This window comes from Rhopalosiphum padi, chromosome 3 (genome assembly GCF_020882245.1).
Source record: "Rhopalosiphum padi isolate XX-2018 chromosome 3, ASM2088224v1, whole genome shotgun sequence".
NCBI lineage: Eukaryota > Metazoa > Arthropoda > Insecta > Hemiptera > Aphididae > Rhopalosiphum > Rhopalosiphum padi.
The window spans coordinates 60254606-60279273 of record NC_083599.1 but is presented as its reverse complement, the minus strand read 5'-3'; the positions used below and the strand labels follow the sequence as shown (position 1 = coordinate 60279273).

General features: G+C 26.6%; 2 protein-coding genes across 2 annotated transcripts; one reads left to right on the top strand and one right to left on the bottom strand.

Moving 5' to 3' along the window:
- Positions 1-1050: 1050 nt before the first annotated feature.
- Positions 1051-7231, top strand: LOC132927052 (putative Dol-P-Glc:Glc(2)Man(9)GlcNAc(2)-PP-Dol alpha-1,2-glucosyltransferase). Its single transcript, XM_060991502.1, is given in 8 exon segments — positions 1051-1319; positions 1321-1401; positions 1403-1426; positions 1428-1496; positions 4387-4521; positions 4523-4618; positions 4837-5163; positions 5237-7231. Coding segments are annotated over 8 exon segments (1626 nt in total). The 5' UTR covers positions 1051-1262; the 3' UTR covers positions 6074-7231.
- Positions 7232-14743: 7512 nt separating this feature from the next.
- On the bottom strand, positions 14744-17886 carry LOC132926515 (ATP synthase subunit gamma, mitochondrial). The gene is made up of 6 exons (XM_060990879.1): positions 17691-17886; positions 17309-17495; positions 16985-17196; positions 15537-15674; positions 15064-15284; positions 14744-14976 (listed from the first exon to the last, which is right to left on the bottom strand). Exons 1-6 carry the CDS (start codon positions 17729-17731, stop codon positions 14873-14875), a joined length of 903 nt encoding a protein of 300 aa, XP_060846862.1. The 5' UTR covers positions 17732-17886; the 3' UTR covers positions 14744-14872.
- Positions 17887-24668: the final 6782 nt, after the last annotated feature.

Below are 24668 nucleotides of genomic sequence, written 5' to 3'. Positions count from 1 at the left end.
TAATTAATCTGAACATTTTTAAATGTTATTGTACATAGTAAAAATATAATAAGTAATTTACTTAAAACTTTCAAGTCCTCTTTTTTTGAATTGCCACTTAATACTAAATTATTATTCTATGCTGAATTATCTAATTTTGTTAACATTTTACTCCGAAGTTCAAATGCTTATAAAATTCATGCCATATGGTTATTCCATTTTTAATATTTATAAATTAAATAACAACAATAACAACTTTTTGCACAATCTTGTATTCAATTTTCAAACTTTTTGACTGAGTCTAACGATCGAAAAAGAAGAATTTATACAATTTTAATGTATCTAAATAGCTCAAAAAAAAATCAAAATATTTTGAAATTTATAACAAGTATATAAAATGCTAATTTAAAACATTTGGTAAAAAATGTAATATAACAAAAGTAATTTTTTTGATTTTGAGTAAATATTCCAGTGTTTCCATAATGTATTATTGTTCTGCCCAATTCTTCAGAAAAATACTTGAAATTTTTTACCTAGGCAATCTTCAGATCACATAAACAATTACATTCTAAAACCAATAGGCAACAATTAAAAAGATACATTACTTAACTGGATACCAACCCTTTTTTTTGCAATTCTTTTTTCGTAGCAAGTTTAATAGACAGCTAATAGAGGAGTCTGAGGAGACTAAATACTAATTTTTGAATTCATAATCATAATTATTGTGTTAATTTCGAATATCAGAATGCATGAGTAGTATAATATCGTACTATCGTAGTATAAAATGATTCAACCGTGGAAGCAAACAATGGCGTAGTTCAACGTAGCATCGTTGTAGTTAATATTCGTACACGTGCATTTCGTAGCAATTGGTATTCCAAGTAAATTACTTGAAGTAGTTGAAGTAATTGTAATTATTTAGTATGTGATGAATGATGATAATAAAATATCGGAATAATATTATGTCGAGACAGTTGATATTCGTAGTAGTGGTACAATCCCGTTCGAAGTTGCAAGCAATCTAAATAGTAAATAATATTATCAGCGCGTTATCAACTTCGTTATGTTGTTTATCATTTGTATCAAGACACGTTCGATAATATTCAAAAATCCGTGTTTACATCTTCGTAATAAAATAATTCGTAATATTTATATTATTCAGTGTCTACCAGTGGTCACTCATAACAGCGCAATTAACTCTACTTAAGTGAACTGTCGATTATGTCGTCGGCATCACGATCGACAATTTTTTATACGGTTTTTAAGATCCGCGTATAAATCTGATGGCCGCACCGAAGGCGTCTCGACGTGGACAAAAATCATTGGCGCAGTACTCTGAAAACGATCGGTGGATGCAATGTCTCGATCCTGCCCGCCGTGGTTCTGTCTACCGTCACCTGGTATTTGTTACAGTACGTTGTCCCAACCATTGTTCGGTTCACCTGATTGAGTATTATATAGATGAAGAATTTCACGTGCCCCAAGCGCAACACTATTGCCGAGCAGAGTTTCATAAAGTTAGTATTATTTTTTTCAATATATGCTCAGGGTAAAATATGCTAAAATTTGTATTTTAGTAATAATACTGTATTTGATAAGGTTGGACTATTTAAAATACTACTAATTTAGACACCATCTTAGTATGTTATTATTAACTCTAATACAATTTTATGTTTTATGCAAAAATAAATAAATAAGAGTATATTTAGTAGTATAGATAGTTATACAATACATACTCAATGGTAGTTGGTAAGAATGTTGACATAATACAATTAAAATTTAATTTGTATGAATATAATATTAGGTGCTTCATACAATCATATTTAATAGCATATATAAATAATAAAAACAATACATTTCTCACAGAATATCAGGCAAAGTACACTTTGTATATAGTATAAAAAAATAGGTAATGTAGAAAATAATGGAGTTGTAAAATGATAATTTTTACATTGTCAAAATGTTTGGGTATTGTAAACAATGTCAAGATTTCTTACTTTGCTTATAAATTATAGGTTTTATTTAGACTTAAGAGAGTATAATATTTTATTACATTATCTTCTATCTTTATTTTATCATAAAATATTTTATTTATATCACTTTTATTCAAAATAAAAATACTAAAACTACAGTAAAAATCAAAATTATTCAGTTGAAACAGTTAAAATAGAAATATCCTGAAAATATATATAAAAAAAAAAATTATTATGACAATATTTCAATTATCTCAGATGTGCATTATTTAGTTTGATTAAATATTCTGTATGATATTGTATGAATATTCTGTATAATGTATATATATATGAAATAAATAACAATAATCATGACCTATAAATTTGGTGGTTAAAAACAGTGTTTTTAGTGGAATAAATATTAAGAAGACGCCATACCCGCATGTGTTGTCTCTGTCTTACTAACGTACATCATAACAAATTTTCGTTCAATAGAATGCATTTTTTGACGTTAGCTTTAATATTAGAATAAATTTACCTATAATAAAATTTAAAGGTAAGAATATTATCTAGACCAGTGGTCGGCAACCCTTTTTAGACTCCCGGGCCACATTCATAAATTAAAAAGAGTTCGCGGGGCCAGACAAAAATTAAAATTTTATATTCCAAATTATTTACTAAGAAAAAAAAAATAACTGTTTAAAACTTTAAAATATTAGATTAATAGAACATAAAAATTACAGTTTTTTAATAATATTATTATAATATAAAAGTATGGAAATTACAACTGCTTAATAGGCTTAATGTGATTTTTGTTGTTGGATATTGTTTATTATGTTTTCAATTTTCCACATTAAAATTACTTGTGCTGGCTCTAAGTACATGGTGGAGATGATCATCAGTTAAGCGTGAACGGTATGGGTTTTTAATTTTTCTCATATGAGAAAATGCCTGTTCACATACCTAATTGGATCCAAACATACTGAAGTATTTCGCAGCTATATTTTTTAATTTTTGAAAATGATGCAGGAAGTTCAGCGAAAAAAAGTAAAGGCGATGCTTTGAATGAGTCTTTTAAGATATCTTGTGGCTGCAAATCTATTATTTCCATTTGAAGCTCAACAGGTATATCTTCAACATCAATATTAAACGGATTGGCGAGTAGTTGAAAATATTGAGAATGTCGTTTGAAATCTTGAAAATCGATTATTAAATTCTTGTTGAAGTATCGAAATAGCTTCAACAAATTTAACTCTTGATAATGAAAATTCTGACGATTCAAAAGTTTTTTACAATTCGGAAAATGAAAAACGCAATGTTACTGAGCACAATCGAAAATTAAGATTATAACCCAAATACACTCGTCGTATCTACTCTATCTTATCGGTAACTGTCAAAGTGTCAAGGTATATCCACTATTATAAAATATGACTGATAGAAACGTTCAACTATATTTATACAACATGATTTTTTTTTATATGATATTCAATTAAATTTCGTTGTTATAGAATTTAAAAGCGGGCCGTATTTAATAGACTCACGGGCCGGATGCGGCCCGCGGGCCGCCGGTTGCCGACCAACTGATCTAGACAATGACATATGATTTTATTGATATTATCATTTTAAAGTGAGTTATGAACATTTTAAAGTCGTAATATTTTACATAGCTATAACTCACTTTAAAAATGATAATATCATTTAAAAGCATATGTCATTGTCTAGATAATATTCTTACCTTTAAAGTTTTTAATAGGTAAATTTACTCTAATATTAAAGCTAACGTCACAAAATGTATTCTACCGAACGAAAATTTGTTATGATGTACGTTAGTAAGACAGAGACAACACATGCGGGTATGGTGTACTCTTAAATACTCTTGTATTTTTTAAGAAGTTTTTTTTTAGAATTTTAGACACTTAAAAAATCTGTATCAGATTCTTTGGTTTTATATTACCTACTATAAAGTTATAAAAACAATTATGTTGACTGTATGTACTAAATATTTTATAGTATTATAATAATATATATTATGTTAAAAAAAATTGTTAGTATCATATTAAATTTCAACTGATAAAAAAAAAAGTATAATGCATACCCTTGCCAATTTACTTAATTTTTAGAATAAAACTTACTTAGAATTATTTGTAAGAAATGACAACTAATAATAATAATCACTGTAAATAAATAATGTTCATTATTATAACAAAGCATTAAAACAGTTCTCAAAGTACAGCTAGGAACAAACATATTATATAATTTTGACAATAAGAGTGTGAACATATAAATTAAGACAATATAAATAACGGTAACATTTTAAGAATAGGCTTATTAATAAATTCAAAAACGATTTATTGAGTATTATTATACTATTATGTGTATTATTTCATTGGTTTAATGATTTATAGAATCATAGATATTTAAATAATATTACTATAAACTCGTATTTTTGTTTCAGTGGGATCCCAAAATAACTACTCTACCTGGACTTTATTTGTTGTCAAGCACTGTGTTAGTACCTTTTATGAAGATATATGACACAGTATTATCACTACTTGGTGTATTAGATAGTGATGACCTTCGAATCAATGATCCCCTGTTCTTTGGTTGCATTGCGGGCTGTAAATGCAGTAGGAGCTCCAGCATGCTTATATTACGCATACTATCGTTGTCAACAAATTCTTTTTCAGGTTAGTTCATTAATTTTAATCACCATAAATATTGCTAAAAACTTGGATATATTTTTTAAAGTTATTGTTTAGCCAATTTTAATTAATAATTTCCAAAATGTACAAGGTGTCAGAAATTGTATTATTCTTTTCATAAATTATTTTAATATATGCACTATTATCTAAAACATAAGAATTAATAACATATTACTTATACAGATTCTAATTTTTGATTACAGAATGAAAATAAGAAAACAAAAATTGCAAAATGGACTTGTATGTTCTTGGCGCTGAATGTAGCAACATTCCCAGTTATTTATGCGCCATATTCAATGCTTTATTATACAGATGCATGGGCTACAGCGTCTGTTTTCTTATGGTACTCTAGTCATTTGAGTAATGAGACTCATTTTTTGGTTAAAGTTATATTTGGTGGATTTTCTGTTCTGTGTCGTCAGACAAACATTGCATGGTTAGTGTTTGCATCCATTATAGATGTATGTCACTGCGCCGAACAATGTTTTCCTACAGTAAAAAATAGTGTTTCGCTATTTTCTTATATCCAAGTAAGTATTATAATAGTGCAATTTATAATGAAATATAATTTTTAAATGTAATCTATATTATTATTATTTGCAGGCTTCTATTACTGAACTCTACTATTGCTGTTCAATTAAAAAAAAGAATAAGTCCAAGAAGTTAATAGACTTTTTTCAGAAATGTTTACATGTCACCAGCTCAAGTGTCATAGTTATTGTATCTTTTGTTTCATTTGTGGTTTTTTTTAACAATGGTGACATAGTTGTCGGAGATCGACATGCACATATTCCTCGTTTTCATCCAATGCAATTATGTTACTTTGTAATATTTGTATTAGCGTTTTCATTGCCATGGTTTTTATCTCAGACTTATTTTAAAAGACAAACTTCTAATTCTGTTAAAAAACATTTCAATTTAGCTAAAGCCTTTAATGAAATCCACAGCAATATATCCAAAGTATTTGTTGTAATACTATTGATAATAATATCTGGATTGGTGTATTTTAACACTATAGCCCACCCATACTTGTTAGCTGACAATAGACATTATACATTTTATGTTTGGCGATTGTTGTTTAGTCCTGGTAAACCAATCTTTTTGAGATATTTACCAGTGCCATTGTATGCTTACAGTCTATGGTTAGTGGATAGAACATTGATGCAATCGTCAATTGCTTATAGATTGGCATATTGGATAGTGACACCCCTTATTCTTTGTGCCCAATTTTTATTGGAGCCTCGTTATTTTGTTGTACCATACCTTATGTATAGGTTACACAGTAATAAACATTCTACAAATAATTATACTTTTAAAGCAGCATTCATTGAATTTATAGCATACCAAGTTTTTAATTTTATTATTATGAGGATATTTTTATATAATCCTTTCGTTTCAACCATGGACAACACGGGTCGATTGGATCGCTTTACTTGGTGATCTCTATTGTTAATTATTTTTAAATTGTTCATATTTAATTGAAAATTCTACATTTTTATTATTGATTTTGTTATTTGCTATAGAAATCAGACCAGCATTATTATAATACATAAAATTATAATTTTTGTAGCAATATCAAAATCCAATTTTGTATTTCATCAATAGTGACTTATAAAATATTACATTTTTTATTCTGATAATAATGCCTACATTTTATATTTACATCAATTATGCTGAATTTAAAATCTGTATAAAAGAAATTACTACACATTATGCTGTTTTACATAAATAATTAATATATTGTGAATTAATAGTCAATTAATCAATGTTTTATGTATCTTGGTATAACAGAAATAAATTTCTAACCTTTTTTAGATAAAATAAATTGTTCTACTGAGTAGAATTAATTTAAAAAAAATGTTAGATCACAAAAATAGGTTTTTGGACAAATTTCATATTAATATCAAAATTAAAATATGGGACAAATTATGTTGATACTATAATTACAATTGCCACACATCCGATTACTTAACTAATAAACAAAGAATGTATGAATATTTTTGTGGACACATATTTAAATAATTCTTGTTGATAAAATAAGAATTTCTATTGAATTGATTGTATGTGTAATATTGATTTGTTAATATTATTTTTATTGGTTAATTAAATTAAATTATATTGAACTCTGTAATTAAAACAAAGATATAAAGCCCATATAAATTGTATTATATTAAATATAGGTATTTTCTTACCATTATATAATTTTAATACAAGTATTATAATATACTACTTGTAGAAGAATAATAACATTAATATTTTTGTATTGATAATGCAATAATACAAAATATTTATTTTTGTTTTAATTAAATAAGTTGGGATTCTATTTAAAAATAATAAATTTCATATTTTACAATTGTTTCTGAAAAAAATTGTATAGATTTAAATCATATTTATATTCTGTATTTTCAAACATAAAATATACTAAAAATATATTAAAATATTAGATTATTATAAGACTGACAAAGTTTTTTAATATAAATATATTTAATTTAATAATGTAACAGACTGACACATTTTTTATTTATGTATCAAAAAAATTGATTAGATTGTCAATATTTTAATTTTAAATACATTTAATATTAAATTTATTTGAAATGACTATTTGTTAATTTTATTGTTATTTTTCCATTTTATGTTAACATAGTAATAACTATTAAGTAGGTATTTTTTCCAAAAAACTTAAGATTTTTTGTATAATTAAAACTTTTTAGAAAGACAAGTCCAGAAAGAGATAACATAATATATTATAAAATGGACATTAATAATTCAACTTTTGAGGGATAAAAAAAAATATTAATACATTTTTAAAATTGTACAACTATAAAATACTATTAATTTTAACTCTGTTACCATAATTTTCATTGTATCTATAATTTCTAATTTTCTAAAATTATAGTAAATATAATTAATACTGCTTAAAAATGATTTTTAAAAATTATGAAAGAGGAATAATCCAATTGTTTAGTTATACTATTGTTGGCGCTTACTTACTTTGGGTTAAAAAAAACCACAGGACGTCAATAAATACCCGTCACTATTTATAACTGAACTAAAGACTTGATTAAATATGGTATCTTTATAGAAAATTCTTCTATAATAATAGCGGGAAAAGAATTATTGTTGATGCAATAGCTAATAGGAATTATTAAGTTTATTTAATCAAAAACCAATAATCGTTAATAAATCTTACTGACAAATTATATCAAAATACTTTATTTATAACAGCAAATTTTATTGATTGCTCTAATTTAAAAATTCTATTATAACATCTGATGAGCTAAATGCTCTTGGAGCAAAGACTGTGTAAACAAGAATCATAGTACATTAAATTATAGGTTACCTGATGGACTATTATTGTTTTTTATTTACATATTATATCGTTTAGGCACTTATTTTACAAAAAAATTATCAGGTTATAAAAAAAGTTTTGGGCAATTGTATGGCAGAAGATACTAGATAAGTATACACTTATAACTAGGTAAATTAACTACCAGAGACGCCCGAAAAGTGGGCGAGCCATTGCCCCCCCTGACATTTTTTGTATCACTTACAAAATTGGAAGTTGTTTATATAAAGCTGATCTTGGGTATTCAGCGACTATTCGACAATCCTTGTATCTAACAAGTCATATAGGAGGTATTTATTATTTAATCATAAAAAATGACATTACAATTATTTTTAATCGCTGAGTCACTTTTGGCTGGTTCCTACAGATTGTCTGTTAGCGCGGACGAGTCAAAGTAATTAATTAAAATAATTTATTTGCTTCAAACAAAAGTAGATTTCCATTACTTTTTGAATAAAATAATAAAATATGATGTTAATTCAATCAAATAAAGTTTGTTTTTTCTTACAAATATTAGAACTATATAATAGTGTAATTTTATATTAAATTGGTTTTGATTTTTAAAAAATTATTATTGATAGTATTACAAAATATGAGTAAATGAAATATGTAGCAGTAAATCTTCCTATAAGTATTTAGGTACTTCCAATTTTTTTTGCCCCTCCCCCACCCCTGAGCTACATTTTTACGGACTTCCCTGATAATTACATAATATATATAATACACTAATACAGGTAACTAGGTAAAATACATAAAAAACATAAGCCTACATCATACATATACATATATACCAGGGATAGCCATAACGAGACTCATGAGCCGTATGTGACTTTTGACATCAGACTTAGAGTAAAATTAATAACTATTTTATAAACATCTTTTAACAATTTGGCTCACTTAGAATTAGCGTCAAAAATGTATGGCTCCCAAAATTAAGGTGAGTGGCCATCCCTGATATTTATATATATATATAAATATAATTATATGTATTTATACAATATATATTTATGAATGTAAAAAAATAATATTCTTTAAATTTATTTTAAAAATTTGAATAAAATCATATTTTATACTACAAACTTGTAAAAGATAATTTATATGTACTACCTAATTTAAATAAAAGATCATTTTTTTCTATTCTATAATTAAACTTTAAGCTAGACAGCATTTAAATTCATTACCTACTATAATATAGCATGAAATAATATAAAAGTCGAAAATATATTTATTAAGTGTATACTCATTACTTATTATGAAAATATAGTACATTTTAAACTAAGTATATTTATATATTGTACATATATAGCAGTTGGTATGTCCATTGAATTAAATTAAATTAAAATATTAACATAATATAATATTTGTAAATAAAATATAGATATAAGATTATTGAAAACCCAAAAGGTACCAACTGAGTAATTGTTGTTCAATTAAACAAAAATGTGTAAAAAAAAAAAAAAGAATAACAAGTAATAATAACAATAATACATTAATTTAATAGGTACATTATGTTTTTCATGTTTAGGTATTGCATTTGTTTTGATAGAACTTACCACTGTTATCTTTAAAAATCAAAGGTATCAGACTGTTGAGTGAATGGATAACTTTTGAGTTTTAATCGTTTTGAAGCACCAGATAAACTTGATAATATTATAATCGTAAATCGTAATCGATTATACATTCATACGATGTTACTTATTTATAATTTTAACATTATTTTTCTTTCCCCTTGACAATCTTTAATCTGGTTGTTCTGCTTTTAAGTTAGTCCTTCTTTGTATGGCGTTCCACAATACGTAGGGTAGGTATAATTTATAACTAGTTAATTAGTAGTTATACCACTTATACCCTATTGACCTAGCCGTTCTAGATCTCTATCAGATAGACACATGTATCGACACCGTGTTCATCGCTGATCACCCAATAACAATTATTATTTATTATACTATCGTGGCTATACGAATACGATCACTGTCTGACTGTTCTGTATACATTTTGTATATAATAACTAATACATTTTACCCATAATGTATTGACAAAAAAGACACCAATGCTTGCCGATCATTATAATATCATTGTGTTATACTTGTCTATGTCGCCGATTGGCAAGTGACAACTGCGATAACAATTTAAAAATAGCTTTTGTAATAAATCCAACTTGATTATTTATTCGAATTACCGTACATAACAACTGCATTGACGGCTCGCATCACAAAACAGTAACATTTTTTATTTTAATTTTTCAAATTTTTTTTTTTTTAGTTGTGCCGATTATTTATTTTAGTCTAGGGCTGATGTATCCTGCACTTAACTACGGCCCTGAAATATATAAGTATATTCTTCATTTCTCTTTCAAATTTTACATTTAACATTTTTTATAGATATATCTACAATAATTATCTACCTACTATTATGATTATGACGATTGTGTCTAAAAAATGTTTCCACGAGCCAGTAGTTTCTACTAAAAACCACAATAGGTACCACATATCTGATCAACTAAAGCAACCCAAAGAAAAAATATTACCTACTTATTTATTATTTTATTAGTATACCTTCATGAATTATTACATTTTTTTTAGCTGTTTAATTTTAGTCCCAACTCCCAAGATGGAATAAAAAATATTTGATTATTTTTTTGAATATTATTAATATATAATAATATATAGTACATTCTATATTAATTATAATATTAATATCATGATTTTTTTTTATGATCCTGTATTTGCAATTATATCATATAGATATATAAATACTAAATGATATTTTCACATATTATACTATTATATACCTTATAATTTTTATGTTTACATAGATTGAACGGAATTTCAATTGAAAATAAAGAAGTACAAATACAATTATACATGTTTTACACGATAAATAAACATTATAAATTACAAAAAGTGAAATAATCATTAAATATCCAACTTTTGATTTAAAATTATCCTTGAATTAGACTATAATAATCAACTAAATATCAATGTATATTATATGAAATATTTTTGTACCTACCTATATATTATACTTTAGTATAGGAACCTATGTATTTTTGTTTACTAGGTAGTAGCTAATATTTTTATTTTCACATAATACTCTTTATAATACATATTTAGTCTTAGAATTTATAGATAAATATGAATTATTAAAACAAAACATAAAAAAAACTATTGGTTTTTACATATTTTTGCATAATATGTTAGATGTAAATGGCTAAGTGTACTGTGGCATATCACAAAATAATTTTCTTTAAAAATGATTAATCATTTGGCAATTGCTTGAAATTAATGGATCTCATAAAACAAACTTATACGTAAGAATGGGCTCACTAAAGAGCAGTATAATGATTTAAAAAAATCTAATACCTAATTTAAAATTATATATTATCCTATGCAGAAATCCAAAATGTTTAAGTGCCTTACAACAAATTTCTTGAATGTCCAATCTAAGACTTAATGTACATGTATGTTATAAGTAGAAACCAATAGAACAAACTGATTCACCAAAAAATTAGTTTGATGAACTATTTATTGAGTGTATTAATTTAGTAACACTTTTAGTACAGGCTAATAAACAAATTATAAATAAAGTTTATTGATATTTATTATAATTCTATCAAAAAATATTTTTGTATGAAACTTCTTTATTTATTTTTCACAATTTATTCATACATTTTTCGAATGCATGATTAATACTTTATGTCTTTACCATTATGTATATTTTTTTATTGTTACTTTTACTTTAAGGTAACTCAATGGTATACCTACTTTGTTTTAATAAATAAATTATATATATCTTATGAATGTTTAGTGAATTAAATTTACAATTTATGACCAAGTTGTACTATAAATTTAATTTTTTAAATATTATGAAGTAGTAGTAAATATTGTAAATGAAATATTCACATGTTCAAATACTTATGTAGTACCTAACTAGTAAATTGTAAGTCGACAAAAATGTATTGATATTTACCAAGCAAAATATAATCACATTCTAAAATAATTTCCATAATCCATAAAAACTTTTATGACTAGTTTAATTTTTAAGGTATTGTTTGATTTATTTTATTTTCAATTTATAATACACTAATACTTATGAGTTATGACATTAGTGCATTTTTATATTAATTGTTTATACACATTATTCACAAATATAGAGTATTAACAAAGAATGTTTTACTAATAGCTTATCTGCATTATTATTGTGTATCACAAAAGACATAAAGATGAAAACAAAAATACTAAAAAATAAATTATATTAAGTACCAACTAGGCTACCACTCAAGACTTAAAAAATTTAAATAAATTTAAGACACCTATTGTATTATTTTTACAATAATCAATTTTTTTTTTTCAAAATTATTTATATTATAGTTTTTATCAATTATCCAAAAGTTTTAAATAATTGACTCGTAACATTTCTGCAATTATGGATTCAAATGTTAAATAAATGTCAACTCAATAATAATAAATTGTATAAGTTACATTCTTTAACATACATTTTTATGAAATTATTTGTTTATATTATTGAATAGCAATCTAATAATCGATTAATTTTTTTATAAATTAAATTATATTTTAATTTTATTTACTGATATAATTGTACTAACATACTATATTTCTTACAATACTAAAGTCTATTCCAAATAAGAACAAGCCTCGGCAGCCAACTTGTGCGCATGGGCGTGGCTTTACAACACAGCAGGCATACAGGTAGGTGGAAGGTAGGTTAGGATAAATGGGTATTGCCTGACCACCGCCCGATGTTAACTGGTTGCCGCCAAAGCCTGTTCTTATTTGGAATAGTTTATACAATAATATTAATATTTTAATATCAATGTGTATATAATATTGTTGCAAAAATAAATAATATTAATGAAAATGAAAATAATAAATTGATAATATTCATAAGTAGGGTTCAGAAGTTGTAGAATTTGCTTTTTGTTCTGATTACTCTTGATTTATAGTAGACCAATTAACAAATCTAAATCTTTTTAATTTAAAAATCAAAACTTTTAAAAGGACGTTATACCCGCATGTGTTGTCTGTGGTTTACTAATATAGATCATATCAAATATGCGTTCAGCAGAACACATTTTGTGATGTTAGCTTTAATATTAGATTAAATTTAAAGGTAAGCATATTATCTAGGGCATCTCATAGGCTTTTATTGATATCTTAATTTTTAAGTGAGTTATAGTTATGTAAGACTAAGATGCTTGTAACTCACTTAAAAATTAAAGTACCAATAAAAGTCTATGAGATGCCCTAGATAACATTATTACCTTTAAGTTTGATAATAGGTAAATTGACTCTAATATTAAAGCTAAAATCACAAAATGTGTTCTGCTGAACTAAAATTCGCTATAATCTACAAAAGTAAGACAGAGACAACACATGCGGGTATAACGTCCTCTTAATGTATATCTTGTCAATTTCATATTTAACAACTCTTTTATGCATATTTTGCCTATTTTAATTCGTAACGTACAAGTCCTATTCATATGTTATAACATAACAATATAAATCTAATGTAAATCATCAAAAAGTTTTCAAAAATATTGACAACTGGACGATTACCTTCAGCAAATATTATGAAAATTGAATAAGACAGTAATGTATGCATAATCTGAGCTTCAGTTCAGAATCTAAACTTAACATTTCATTATCTGGATAGTTAAATAAATTTTATTTGTATTAACAACTAGTCATCACTTAAAATGTATTAATATATACAATAAATAATTTTTAAATATATGTTAGAAAATTTTTATTAAGTTTTAAATTTTTTATGAATTGTTCATGAAACAACTAAAAAAATGTCATTAAATTTCAGACTAACCAATATTGGATACAAATTATGTGAATTTCAAAATAACATTTATGAATTAAAATAACTTATTATTTTTTATAGGTTTTGTGTACACAGTATATTATTAATATATATATATATTATATCTAACAAAAATTATTTTTATTAATCAAATTTTCATGTGAAAATGTATGAAAGAGTATTATGTCATTTAAAATAAAATAAATTATTGGCAATATTTACAACATAATTATTATGTTCAAATATAATACATTGAAACAGAATAAATGGATAAGTATATCCATTAGATTCATTAAATTATTTAAAATTAAAACTTCTTACAGTTATGAATTGTAATTCAAAATAGGTACCTATTTATAACACTGATAACAATTTAACTAAACTTTTTGAATGATTTATGATGTATTTTAGTATGTTTTTTAAAACACTTATTTTCTACTTTACTACTAATAATAATATAAATAAATATAATAAAGTTATATAAATATGGTCATTTAGATGTTTAACCTATTATAAATTATTCAAGTTTATTAATAATATGTGTTTTGGCCAAAACATTATAAGTTATTATAGTTTAATTAGTTTATATAAAACAAACTTTTGACAAACATTGATACTATTTTTTTTTTTTTTTTATCAAATTGTGGTTTTTTAATTTTCAGCAGATAACAATTTGTCATTTAGACATATTAATTTAAATGTGCAGACTGCTGAGTATTTATCTGTGTGGAAAATATATAGTTTTTAATGTTGAGCATCTTCTTACAATATTATATAATTAAATGTTTAAACAAACACTTGCCACTATTATTTTGTTTTTTACTATACCTACTTAGAAATAATAGGTTATTAGAATTTAAAACCTTCAATACTGACATATGTTTTGCATAACTAATACTACCAGATAATGGTTATTAAAATAATTTACACGAATATTTCTAATCGATAAATACCACTGATTTTATTGTTTAAATTATTTTTTTTATTTTTCAAACGTATGGAATTCCATTTCTTTTATTGTTGTCCTTCAACTCTATAGTATAATGATATTTATAAAAAAACAATTATTCTAACGCTGCTGCTCCAGAAATGATTTCAATCAACTCTCTGGTGATCACAGCCTGTCTAGTACGATTGAATGTCAAAGTCAGCTTGCCAATCATTTCAGCTAAATAAAATACATAAATTATGAATATTTTTTAAACTTGAAAAAAAATCATGAAAAATGATATTATAATAATAGAAATTAAATTACCTGCGTTCTTGCTAGCATTGTCCATAGCTGTCATCCTTGATGATTGTTCACTGCAAGCAGACTCTTTCATTGTGTAGTATAATAAAGCAGCAACAGTAAATTCTTGGTATGATTCCATAACACCTTGATCAATACTGTCGTACAACTGTAACTTTGGTGCAGCTAACATAGTTTTAGCGCTCAACAATGGTACTTCTTCAGTTTGATAAGACACAACAGTTCTTTAAACAAATGATTAACAATTAAAAATATAATATTCTATCAACAACAGTAATATATACTTTGTTTAAAATGAAATCATGACTCAGCAGCCAACTTGTGTACATGAGCATGGCTTTACTACACAGAAGGCGTACAGATAGTTGACTCGATGGGATTGACAAACGGGTGTTACCTGATCCCTGCTCGACACCGAGTCATGATCTAATTTAGAACAGAGTAGGTATAGGTAAATAATTCAAAGATATAAATACTTGAATCGGTTGTAAACAATTTTTCCACTGTTGAAATCCAACTGTATCAATTCGTTAGCAACTTTAGATGCATCCAAAAATGTGGGTGGTTTGCGACCAACTTCATTAGCCACTATAGCAATATTTTGAGCATACAGTCTGCAAGATTAATCGTGTATTAAATATTTTTCTAAATTTTAAAATAACAATTAAAAAAAGGCAAAATTTTTATTAGAATAAACATGAAATTATCTATACAGTTCTAACTTTACTTTGACTTATAATTTAAAAAACTCATGTATTCTGAGTATCATATTAAAGCTTTAAACTTTATGATACAATCAGAATTTATCAATTAAGTTAAAATAAACCATTTATTAATTATTATTATTGTATTTGAATTTATAAAGTGTAATAACGTAATTAAAACAATGTATTTATACAACATTCTACATTTATAATGATTTTTTATGATAAATTTATCAGCTTTCATTTTAACAAATTAAAAATGTTACTAAAAATAGGAGGCCATTTAAAAATACATAAAATGATGTGCAATGAGTTAAAAGAAATACAATTAAATTATTCGAGTAATTGATTGCTCAATAATTATCACATGTTTCATAAACTGAATTCAATAACAAATATTATTATTTAAAATGTTTTGAGTTATATCATTAACTGTTACTGTAGAAAAATAAAAATTTATTATCTAATATAATTTAAGAAATAAAATATAATTAATTTAGCTACATTACCTACATATTATTATTATTAGATATATTTTTTTCAGCCTTGTCTAAGTTTAATAAATTTCATATTTTTTTTCAAATTGAATATAAATATAAAAAATTAAACTGCTAAAATGTATGACTAATCATAGGTGTATTTTAAAGAAATAAAATAATACATTTTCAATTTATCTAATGTATGTTATGATCTATACCTATATTTTTTGTTATTTCTAGTTAAGATGAAGATGTTAATGTACTCATATTTTATTTTACAAATATTATGTGTTTATAATGTTTAGATCAAAATACAATTACTAAATATCGAAAAATTATAACTCATGATATAAATATATGTTATTCATCTGTAAGACATACACCCAAATAACATATATATATATAAATCAATACTAATACAAATGGTTAAGAAACTAAGATAATTTTGTACATGTAATGTTAGTTTTTTTTATAGTAAAAAAAATATTACTTTTAAGGTTATAAATATATTTAATCAAATACTATTTAATAAACATATAAAAATTATATAGAATTTCAGTTAGTCCTATCAACATAATTTGTTCCTATACCAAATTCTAAAAAATCGTAATTTATTAATATCATTTAACATTGAGATAAGTAAAAAATTGTATGGCTAAAACCAATAATGTGTATAAATAGTAATATACAAATTAGGCTGATTAATATTAGATTTTAATTAGGTATTTGATTCTATATTACCTCTGCAGAAGTGCACGAGACTTGTCACCCACACAAAACACTTTTGATTGAGGAGAATCTACAGACTCTGCACCTAATTCGTTACGAATGGTTTTAGCAACGTTAGTGTGGACTGCTCCACAAAGACCACGATCAGAAGTAATAGCGACAATTAATTTGTTGTTGTCACCACCTTCAACTGCTTCGGTAGCACCAGACTTTTCAAAAAATGCCTAGGAAAAGATAATACTTACACATTAAATAGATATACGACTTTTCGACTCTTAGCATACGTAGTAATTTGAAACTGTAATTATATTTTATATTATTATTATTACGATGTACCTTAACGCCTTCGCCGTACGGACGGGCTTGACGTAGTTCACGTTCAGCTCTCGCGTATTTAGCGGCGGACACCATTTTCATGGACTGCGTGATTTTCTGGATATTTGTGACAGATTTTAAGCGCATCGAAATTTGTTTCAGAGTGGCCATGTTACGGTTTTGCTGTTGACCGGCGGCGGCGCCCTTCCTGCAGACGCATAAGAAACAATAATCACAATATTAATAACGTGCACCAGAAACGCGGGCGCGTTTGTTCGGTCGTCGGCATCGCAAATGGAGAAACGAGAAAAGCCCAAAAACATTAATTCGGACAACCACGTTTCGACCGATAGCGCGCGTGCGGGCGGCGTTATTAGAACGCCATCGCCATTTTAATACTCACAGGCAGACCACCATTGTTGTCGGTTTCGAGATCATCATCATGGTGACAGAGTTTGGTCGACAGCAAAAAATGAAATATATTTCGTGCTAGTTGCGACGGAGCGATAGCAAGGCTGATGTCGGTTTGGATAGTGTCCGTGTAGATGATCCAAAAACTGTACGGCGGGGTCAAATAAAGGGTACGCGGACTACAGTGGTGTTATCGTGTTACGCGCACCTTATCAGCGTCAGGCGTAGTCCTATGACAGCTGTTTGTTCTGGCGTGGAGGCGTAACTTACCGTTGCGTACCGTTCGCCTCTTACGATGCGCGTCGTCTCCGCGGAGGCGATTCGTGGAGGTATCCGTGCGCACACGCCGCGCCGGTCAAAAGAAGAATGAGAAAACAATTTGTTTTTGTGCATAGTTGGCATTTAAATGTTTAATATTAAATATCGCCATTAGGATGGTAAGTACTTATTGTTATTATATCATCTATCGACTCGATATTATTCTAATGCCCCGAAAAACTATTTATATACTTATTTAGAAGAAATTATTTTGTCCTACTATATAAAATTAGTACCTAATCAACTTTTATAATACTACCTTAACCGAAATAAACTATTGTTTTAAACCTTTATTAGAGGCTAACAAGAAATTAAATCCATTACATTTATTTTAACATTTTTATTCCATATTATAAAATTATTTCGAATACTTAAGAATAAAATTATTTTAATTTTCGTATACTAAATATGTTTGAAAATACTGATTTTTTTTTCAATTTTACGTTAAGACACCAAATTTTTTGTACCAAACAATTAATTTGTTATAGTTATCAAATAAAAAAAATTGCCGCGAAAAAAGTCTTGTACATACGAAATGTAACAAAGAAAATAATTTCAAATTAAGTTAAATTGTATTTTATTAAAAATATAAATAGATAGTTTTTTTTTATTTCGAAAATTGATGAAAATAATTAAACAAATTTTTTTGAAATAGTAATGGTTTTATAAACAATGAAATATGACATTGTAAATATAAATTTTATGATTTTAGAATATTTAGTTAATTTTAGTAACATATGTTTAAAATTAATTTTATATAGCTTAAAAGTTAAAATTATCCCTGTATAGGGTATATACATAAATTATATATAATTAGATTCGAGAAAGCAAAGTTTCAAAGACACAATTTAATGTTAGTTTGCCTCTAATATTATTGCATCTATTTGAATATAATTTGGAAACTAATATTATTATGTTAATAAATAGTTGGTTTAGGTAGGTATATAACAACAAATGTGCGAATAATGAAGATAATTGTATTAAAAGTTTCTACAGTTCTAAAAATGTATCTTGGTGAAAAAATCATTATTAAAAAAGCAATCAAAATTTTCATATTTTTGTTAGGGACTTTAAATTACTTAATAAAAACTGTGGTCAAGATATTATATAAGAATAGGAACTTACCATCTCTATTTAATGAATTTAGTAAGATTAAGTATTATCTAATTTTCCGCTAAGTCCTAAGTGTAATCTCGAGTAATGATCATTGATGTATATTTTTGTTAAGTATAAAATTAAAACTTTGACATGATGTAATATGATTGAAGAACGATTATAAGGATTAGTGTTCGTTTGTTGTCATTTGGATAAATCCATGTAGATCAACACGAAACAATGTAATGGACATGTTTTCAAATGATAACTATAAAATGATTAATTTTTCATTTAGAAGTCCGTAATAATGCGGAACAGTTAAAGATGTTATCAGTCTAAAAATTAAAATGTTTACGTAAGTCTTCAATTGAAGTTTCCATTTTGTCAAACTATTCACATTTCTCATTGTACAATGATTAAGACCGTGATCTTCGATCTTTGTTAGTGTTATGGTCTGTTATGTGATTAAGTATGACACTATGACAGTTACGGTTGCGTTCTTAGTTAACCCTATTTGAATAATATTCTTGATATTGAAAATATTAATGAAGATATATGTATGATTTTACATTTGTACATCAACTCTCCACATATTACCTAACCATTCTAGTTTGTTAATTATAGTATATATGTTTGGATTTTCATAGTTTATATAAACCAGCAATATGACTTCTTTCAGATCAATCCGTTTCTCAAGATTAAATTAAAGACTACAAATGTTTCATAACATTCAGTGGCGTAGACATGATTTCTGAAGTGGTGAGGAGGGGGGGGGGGTAAAAAAAATAAAGTCAAAAGTGAGGGGAAAATTGAAAAATCCCCCGCTCTCCCAAAACTTTTTACTCCGGTAGTAAAATATAGGAACAAATGAGGAACAATGAATATAATTTGAACTGATTCAAAATTCATATTAAACACAATATGGAAGATTATCCACTCCAATTCTCCATAAAGTCAAAACTTCTGTATTATAAAATGCTACATCATCAAGTGTATAAATAAAATAAATAATAATTAAATTAACAAATCTAGTTTTCTCCTTTTTTTGCTAGTTAGTCTAAAACTTCTGCTGTAATTAAATATTTCTATAAACTAGCATAAGTATTAGGCTATTTGGCCGTTCCTGTAACAAATACATTTTCACACATTTTCAACAATCTCGTGAGTGTCTTTTTTTAGATTTCAGATAAATGAATGGTAGGTACGTACTATGTACTATGTATACGTGGTGAACTAAACCTAAATTATCTCATTAGTCATTTCTCATAACAACAGCGATAATATCTGATAACATTTTAAACACATTCACAGTGGGAGCATAGCCCTTTTAGTCTACATACATATTAAATAATATGAAGTATTATCTCTATAAATAATATAAATATAAGAAGTGTGTGTTTACTATAATAAAGTATTTTTGAACATTGAACATTTCGACTAAATAAACAGTACTTTGCTACAAATAAAATAAAATAAAATTATGATGGTATTCAGCATTAACAAAATTGTCAAAATTCAATAGCTCGATAGATCATATTAATATCACAAAATATTACATAGTGCGTACTGTATAATTTAAGTAAAAACAAAAAATAATAAAAAGCCAATGGGGGGTGGATCTGACCCCCGCGTCCCCTTTGTACCTCTTACCTAATCTAACGCCACTGATAACATTATTCTTCAATTAAGCTTTGATGATTTTCCTTGGTATTTATTTTTGATATTTATTTATTTTATAGAAAATCTATGCTAAATGCAAGATGTATAAAAGGAAAATATGATGATAGATATGACAGAATTATTATTATTGAATGATATGATGAGGGAAGTCAGCCAGGGATGAATCCCAACGTAATTTTTTTTTATTGTGTACTTATTTGCGTAGGTCTCTGCACTATTGACATTTCAAACGGCGCGTTAGATTTCCGGGTACAGATTTACAGAGAGAAAGGAAATTGAGAAAAGGGCTAGGGTGTGTTTATAATTTTGAGTGGAATGTGGAGTAGTGTTTGGAGGCTAGTTATCGTACTGTTTCGATTTTTAGATCGTTATGGAGTGAGTCGTTGGATGTGTATCAGTGAACAAAAGTGATGAGATAAAGGGCTATTGATTGAAACGCCTGTGTGGTACCGGTACGGATTTGTGAAAGTTTGGCACAACCCCAAATCTGAATATCATAAGCTCACATAGGTCTTAGGAATAATTTCCCTTGATAGTTACCCTAATTTCACAGCCATTTTAGGACATAAGTAGCTTGTATATATACTTATATATAAATATTCATGAGATAAACATATTGACTTAAATTCAATAGGTCATAAATCATAATAGTAATTATTAGCACTTGCCAATTTGCCTTTTATTTCCATACATATAATAATTATTGTATTATTTTCTTTATTTCACTTTTAAGTCAATATTTTTTACTTTCTTCTATATTTCTGATAATTTTCTCAATAGCTAAGATAAACAATATTAGATAATCGCCTTAATATAGCCCAGTCTGTATTAAGAGTTGTATTAATATTTAATGACTGAATCGTAGTTTAAAGTTGGTTCAACTGTTACACATCTTAATTGATTTTAAATATTTATGAAATATTCTTAAATTTTTCATTGCTTTCCAATGTTCTTCCTTATCAATTTTAGTCATATGAATATTTAAATCCACAAATACTAAGCGTAAGTCTTTGTTATATGCATAATATTTCCCTAATTTTCCTACTATTCAGCGGATTGCGTGTAAGTGTATGTCAATGGTTAATTTACTCTTTTTTAAATGAGTATTGATATTTCCCAATTATTTCAAGGACATAAAGATTTAATTATTTTATTACCTATATGTCTTGTCAATATTTTATAGACTCAATGTATTACAAACATTTCTCCGTAGTTTCTATTTATCATTTGCTATCCATTTATCTTGGTTTTTTAATAAGGTATGTTATATAGGTTACGTCAGGCATAAAAAGGTCATAGATTATTATGAAACTAATACATTCATCGCTCTGCTCAGAATCTACAATGAAGGAAAAATGTATGAACAATAATGAAAAACAAGACAACTAGGGTTTTAAAATGAGAAATAATTGTTCCTATTGTTCCAAACTGCTATAAAATACCTATGTGAAAATAGAATAAAATATTTAATATTGTATTTAGAATATTCAACTGTATATTGATGATCTGAACATAATTTAATGAAGAATTAAGACCATTTAAAAAATTGAAGAATTAGTCATCATTCACTTTTTTCTAATACTCAGTTTAGTCAAACTTGAAACAATTTGTTATTTTGTTTGATACAACCGCCATTATTTTGCATGTTACAGTGCATATGCGAATCGAACTTGTAATTAAAATATTGAAACATATTTTTTTCTTCGTATAATTTGTATAAAGTAACGTTGTCGAAACGATTTTGAGAATCCAAAATCCTCAAAATAAAAAGTTTCAAAGTTCAAGTAATCCTCGTGACATTGATTCGCGGAGAGATTGATCCCGAATTCGAGAGCGCATTAAAGTATCCAGGAGAGGAGGTTAAGCTCATCGTCGTGCTCAACACTACATGCGATGCTCGGGACGTGTATACCCCCAACGTGTACTTTAGCCAGAATTATTTGTTCCGACCACCACAACGTGCGTCCTATAGGTATACGCCCGTCGGTCTGATAAACAGCGGGTAGCACGTGATCTACAAAAACCACAGAATTTCTCTACATAGTACATACACACAGATGTTAAACGATAATTTTACCTGCAATTTTATAAATCGTTTGCAATGTTTGCATACAAATTTTTAAAATGGTCGTAGTAGTATGGTACGTTTGTGCACAATTTAAAATAGCTATCGGAAAATTGATTTACGCATAGACATCAAATAAACCTATAAACCATTTGTACATACAAAATAATAATATACGATTATTGGTTTTGATTTCTAGTCGTGATTTTGACATTAAATTATTATACTAATGATGCTATAGGTATGTTATTACTTATTACTATGCACGATACATAAACATTCAAATCCAAATATAATTTTGTTTTAATTTTCAATTATAAAATAATCTTTATTTGTGAAATTTGTAAATTGTAATTTGTGTTGTTATTATCAAATAAATAATTATATTAAATTATTATACCAAACAACTCTATATAAACGATGATTTACAAAATTTCTGATAAAATGTTTAACATTTGTTTAAACAGTAGTCACTCACACAAGACGATGTATGATTGTATATTATATTGATAGAATTCTTCACGTGTCCGTATTTTATTAATACCTATTATTGTGTACCGTTTATAAACGGTCTCGGCGTCTCGCTGTAATGCTGTATTGTTGCAGTACACCCGTCGTGTTATTGGTCAATAATGGGATGATAGTAGAACGTCGACGTCCGCCGCTTATAATATTCCAAGTGCACGCATACGTCGCATACAATCACGCACTCACGCACGTCGGAACGTGCAACTACACGCACGCCCACGCACGTTACAATAACTTTAAAGTCACACGTTTTCCCTTCGGCATGATATAGAATTATACAAGCGTAAGTATTTCTAGTACGCATTGACTACGTAAGCGGTGACCTCCTAGTTTTTTACTCGCAATCACATCAGCATATTAATATTTTAGACAGTTTACGAATTGGGGACGTGGGTGTGTGTTGGGGGAGGGGAGAGGCTTTAACTATTTCATTTTTTCATTTGAATGATGACTGATGGAGACGGCACAGTAATGACCGAATTATTTTTTTTAAACGTGGATTTACATTTTTGCCATTATTATATTGTCGATAAATTAATCGGAAAAATGTGATCAATATTACTATTATTATTATTATTTTTTATTTATATTTAATCGAATTTGTTTATTTTGTAACACGCCAGTACAATTTCTACCGTTCCTATTCGTGAGTTGTGGGGGTCCATCTATCCGTCCAACGGGCAACGATCCCTTTCTTTCACAATTGCCGAAAACAATAATAGTTCTACCATATATTTATTGCTTATGTTTACAGTTATAGGAATTTTTGTTCGTTTTTATTCAATTGTCATTTTTTTAAGTGACACTAAATTTAAAAAATGTATTAGATGATAGACGAATATAAATATGGATTCGATTTTTAGATTTTTTTATTCTTAAATATACAGTAGAAAATATTCAATATTTAAAATAATGTATGAATGCTTTGTGATGTTGGGGCGTCATTGTATAATAACTCGACACAACCGATTTTACGAGAGAAAAAAAAATCTATACTCATATTTTATGTCTGTATATAACCGTTCAAAGGGCGCGCACACTGATATATATATATATATATATGTATAGCGTGGTCCGAAACCATATAAACCGCGAGACGGGCGTGACTCACTCCGATTCTTTAATATTATTATTAATATAATACACTTTATCATATTATGTACGCGTTCTTTTATACTGTATTCTATTAACGATAGTGCTATACATATATATATATATATATATATATATATATTTATATAATAATATCATAATAAGGCGGTATTAAAAATATAATATATATAC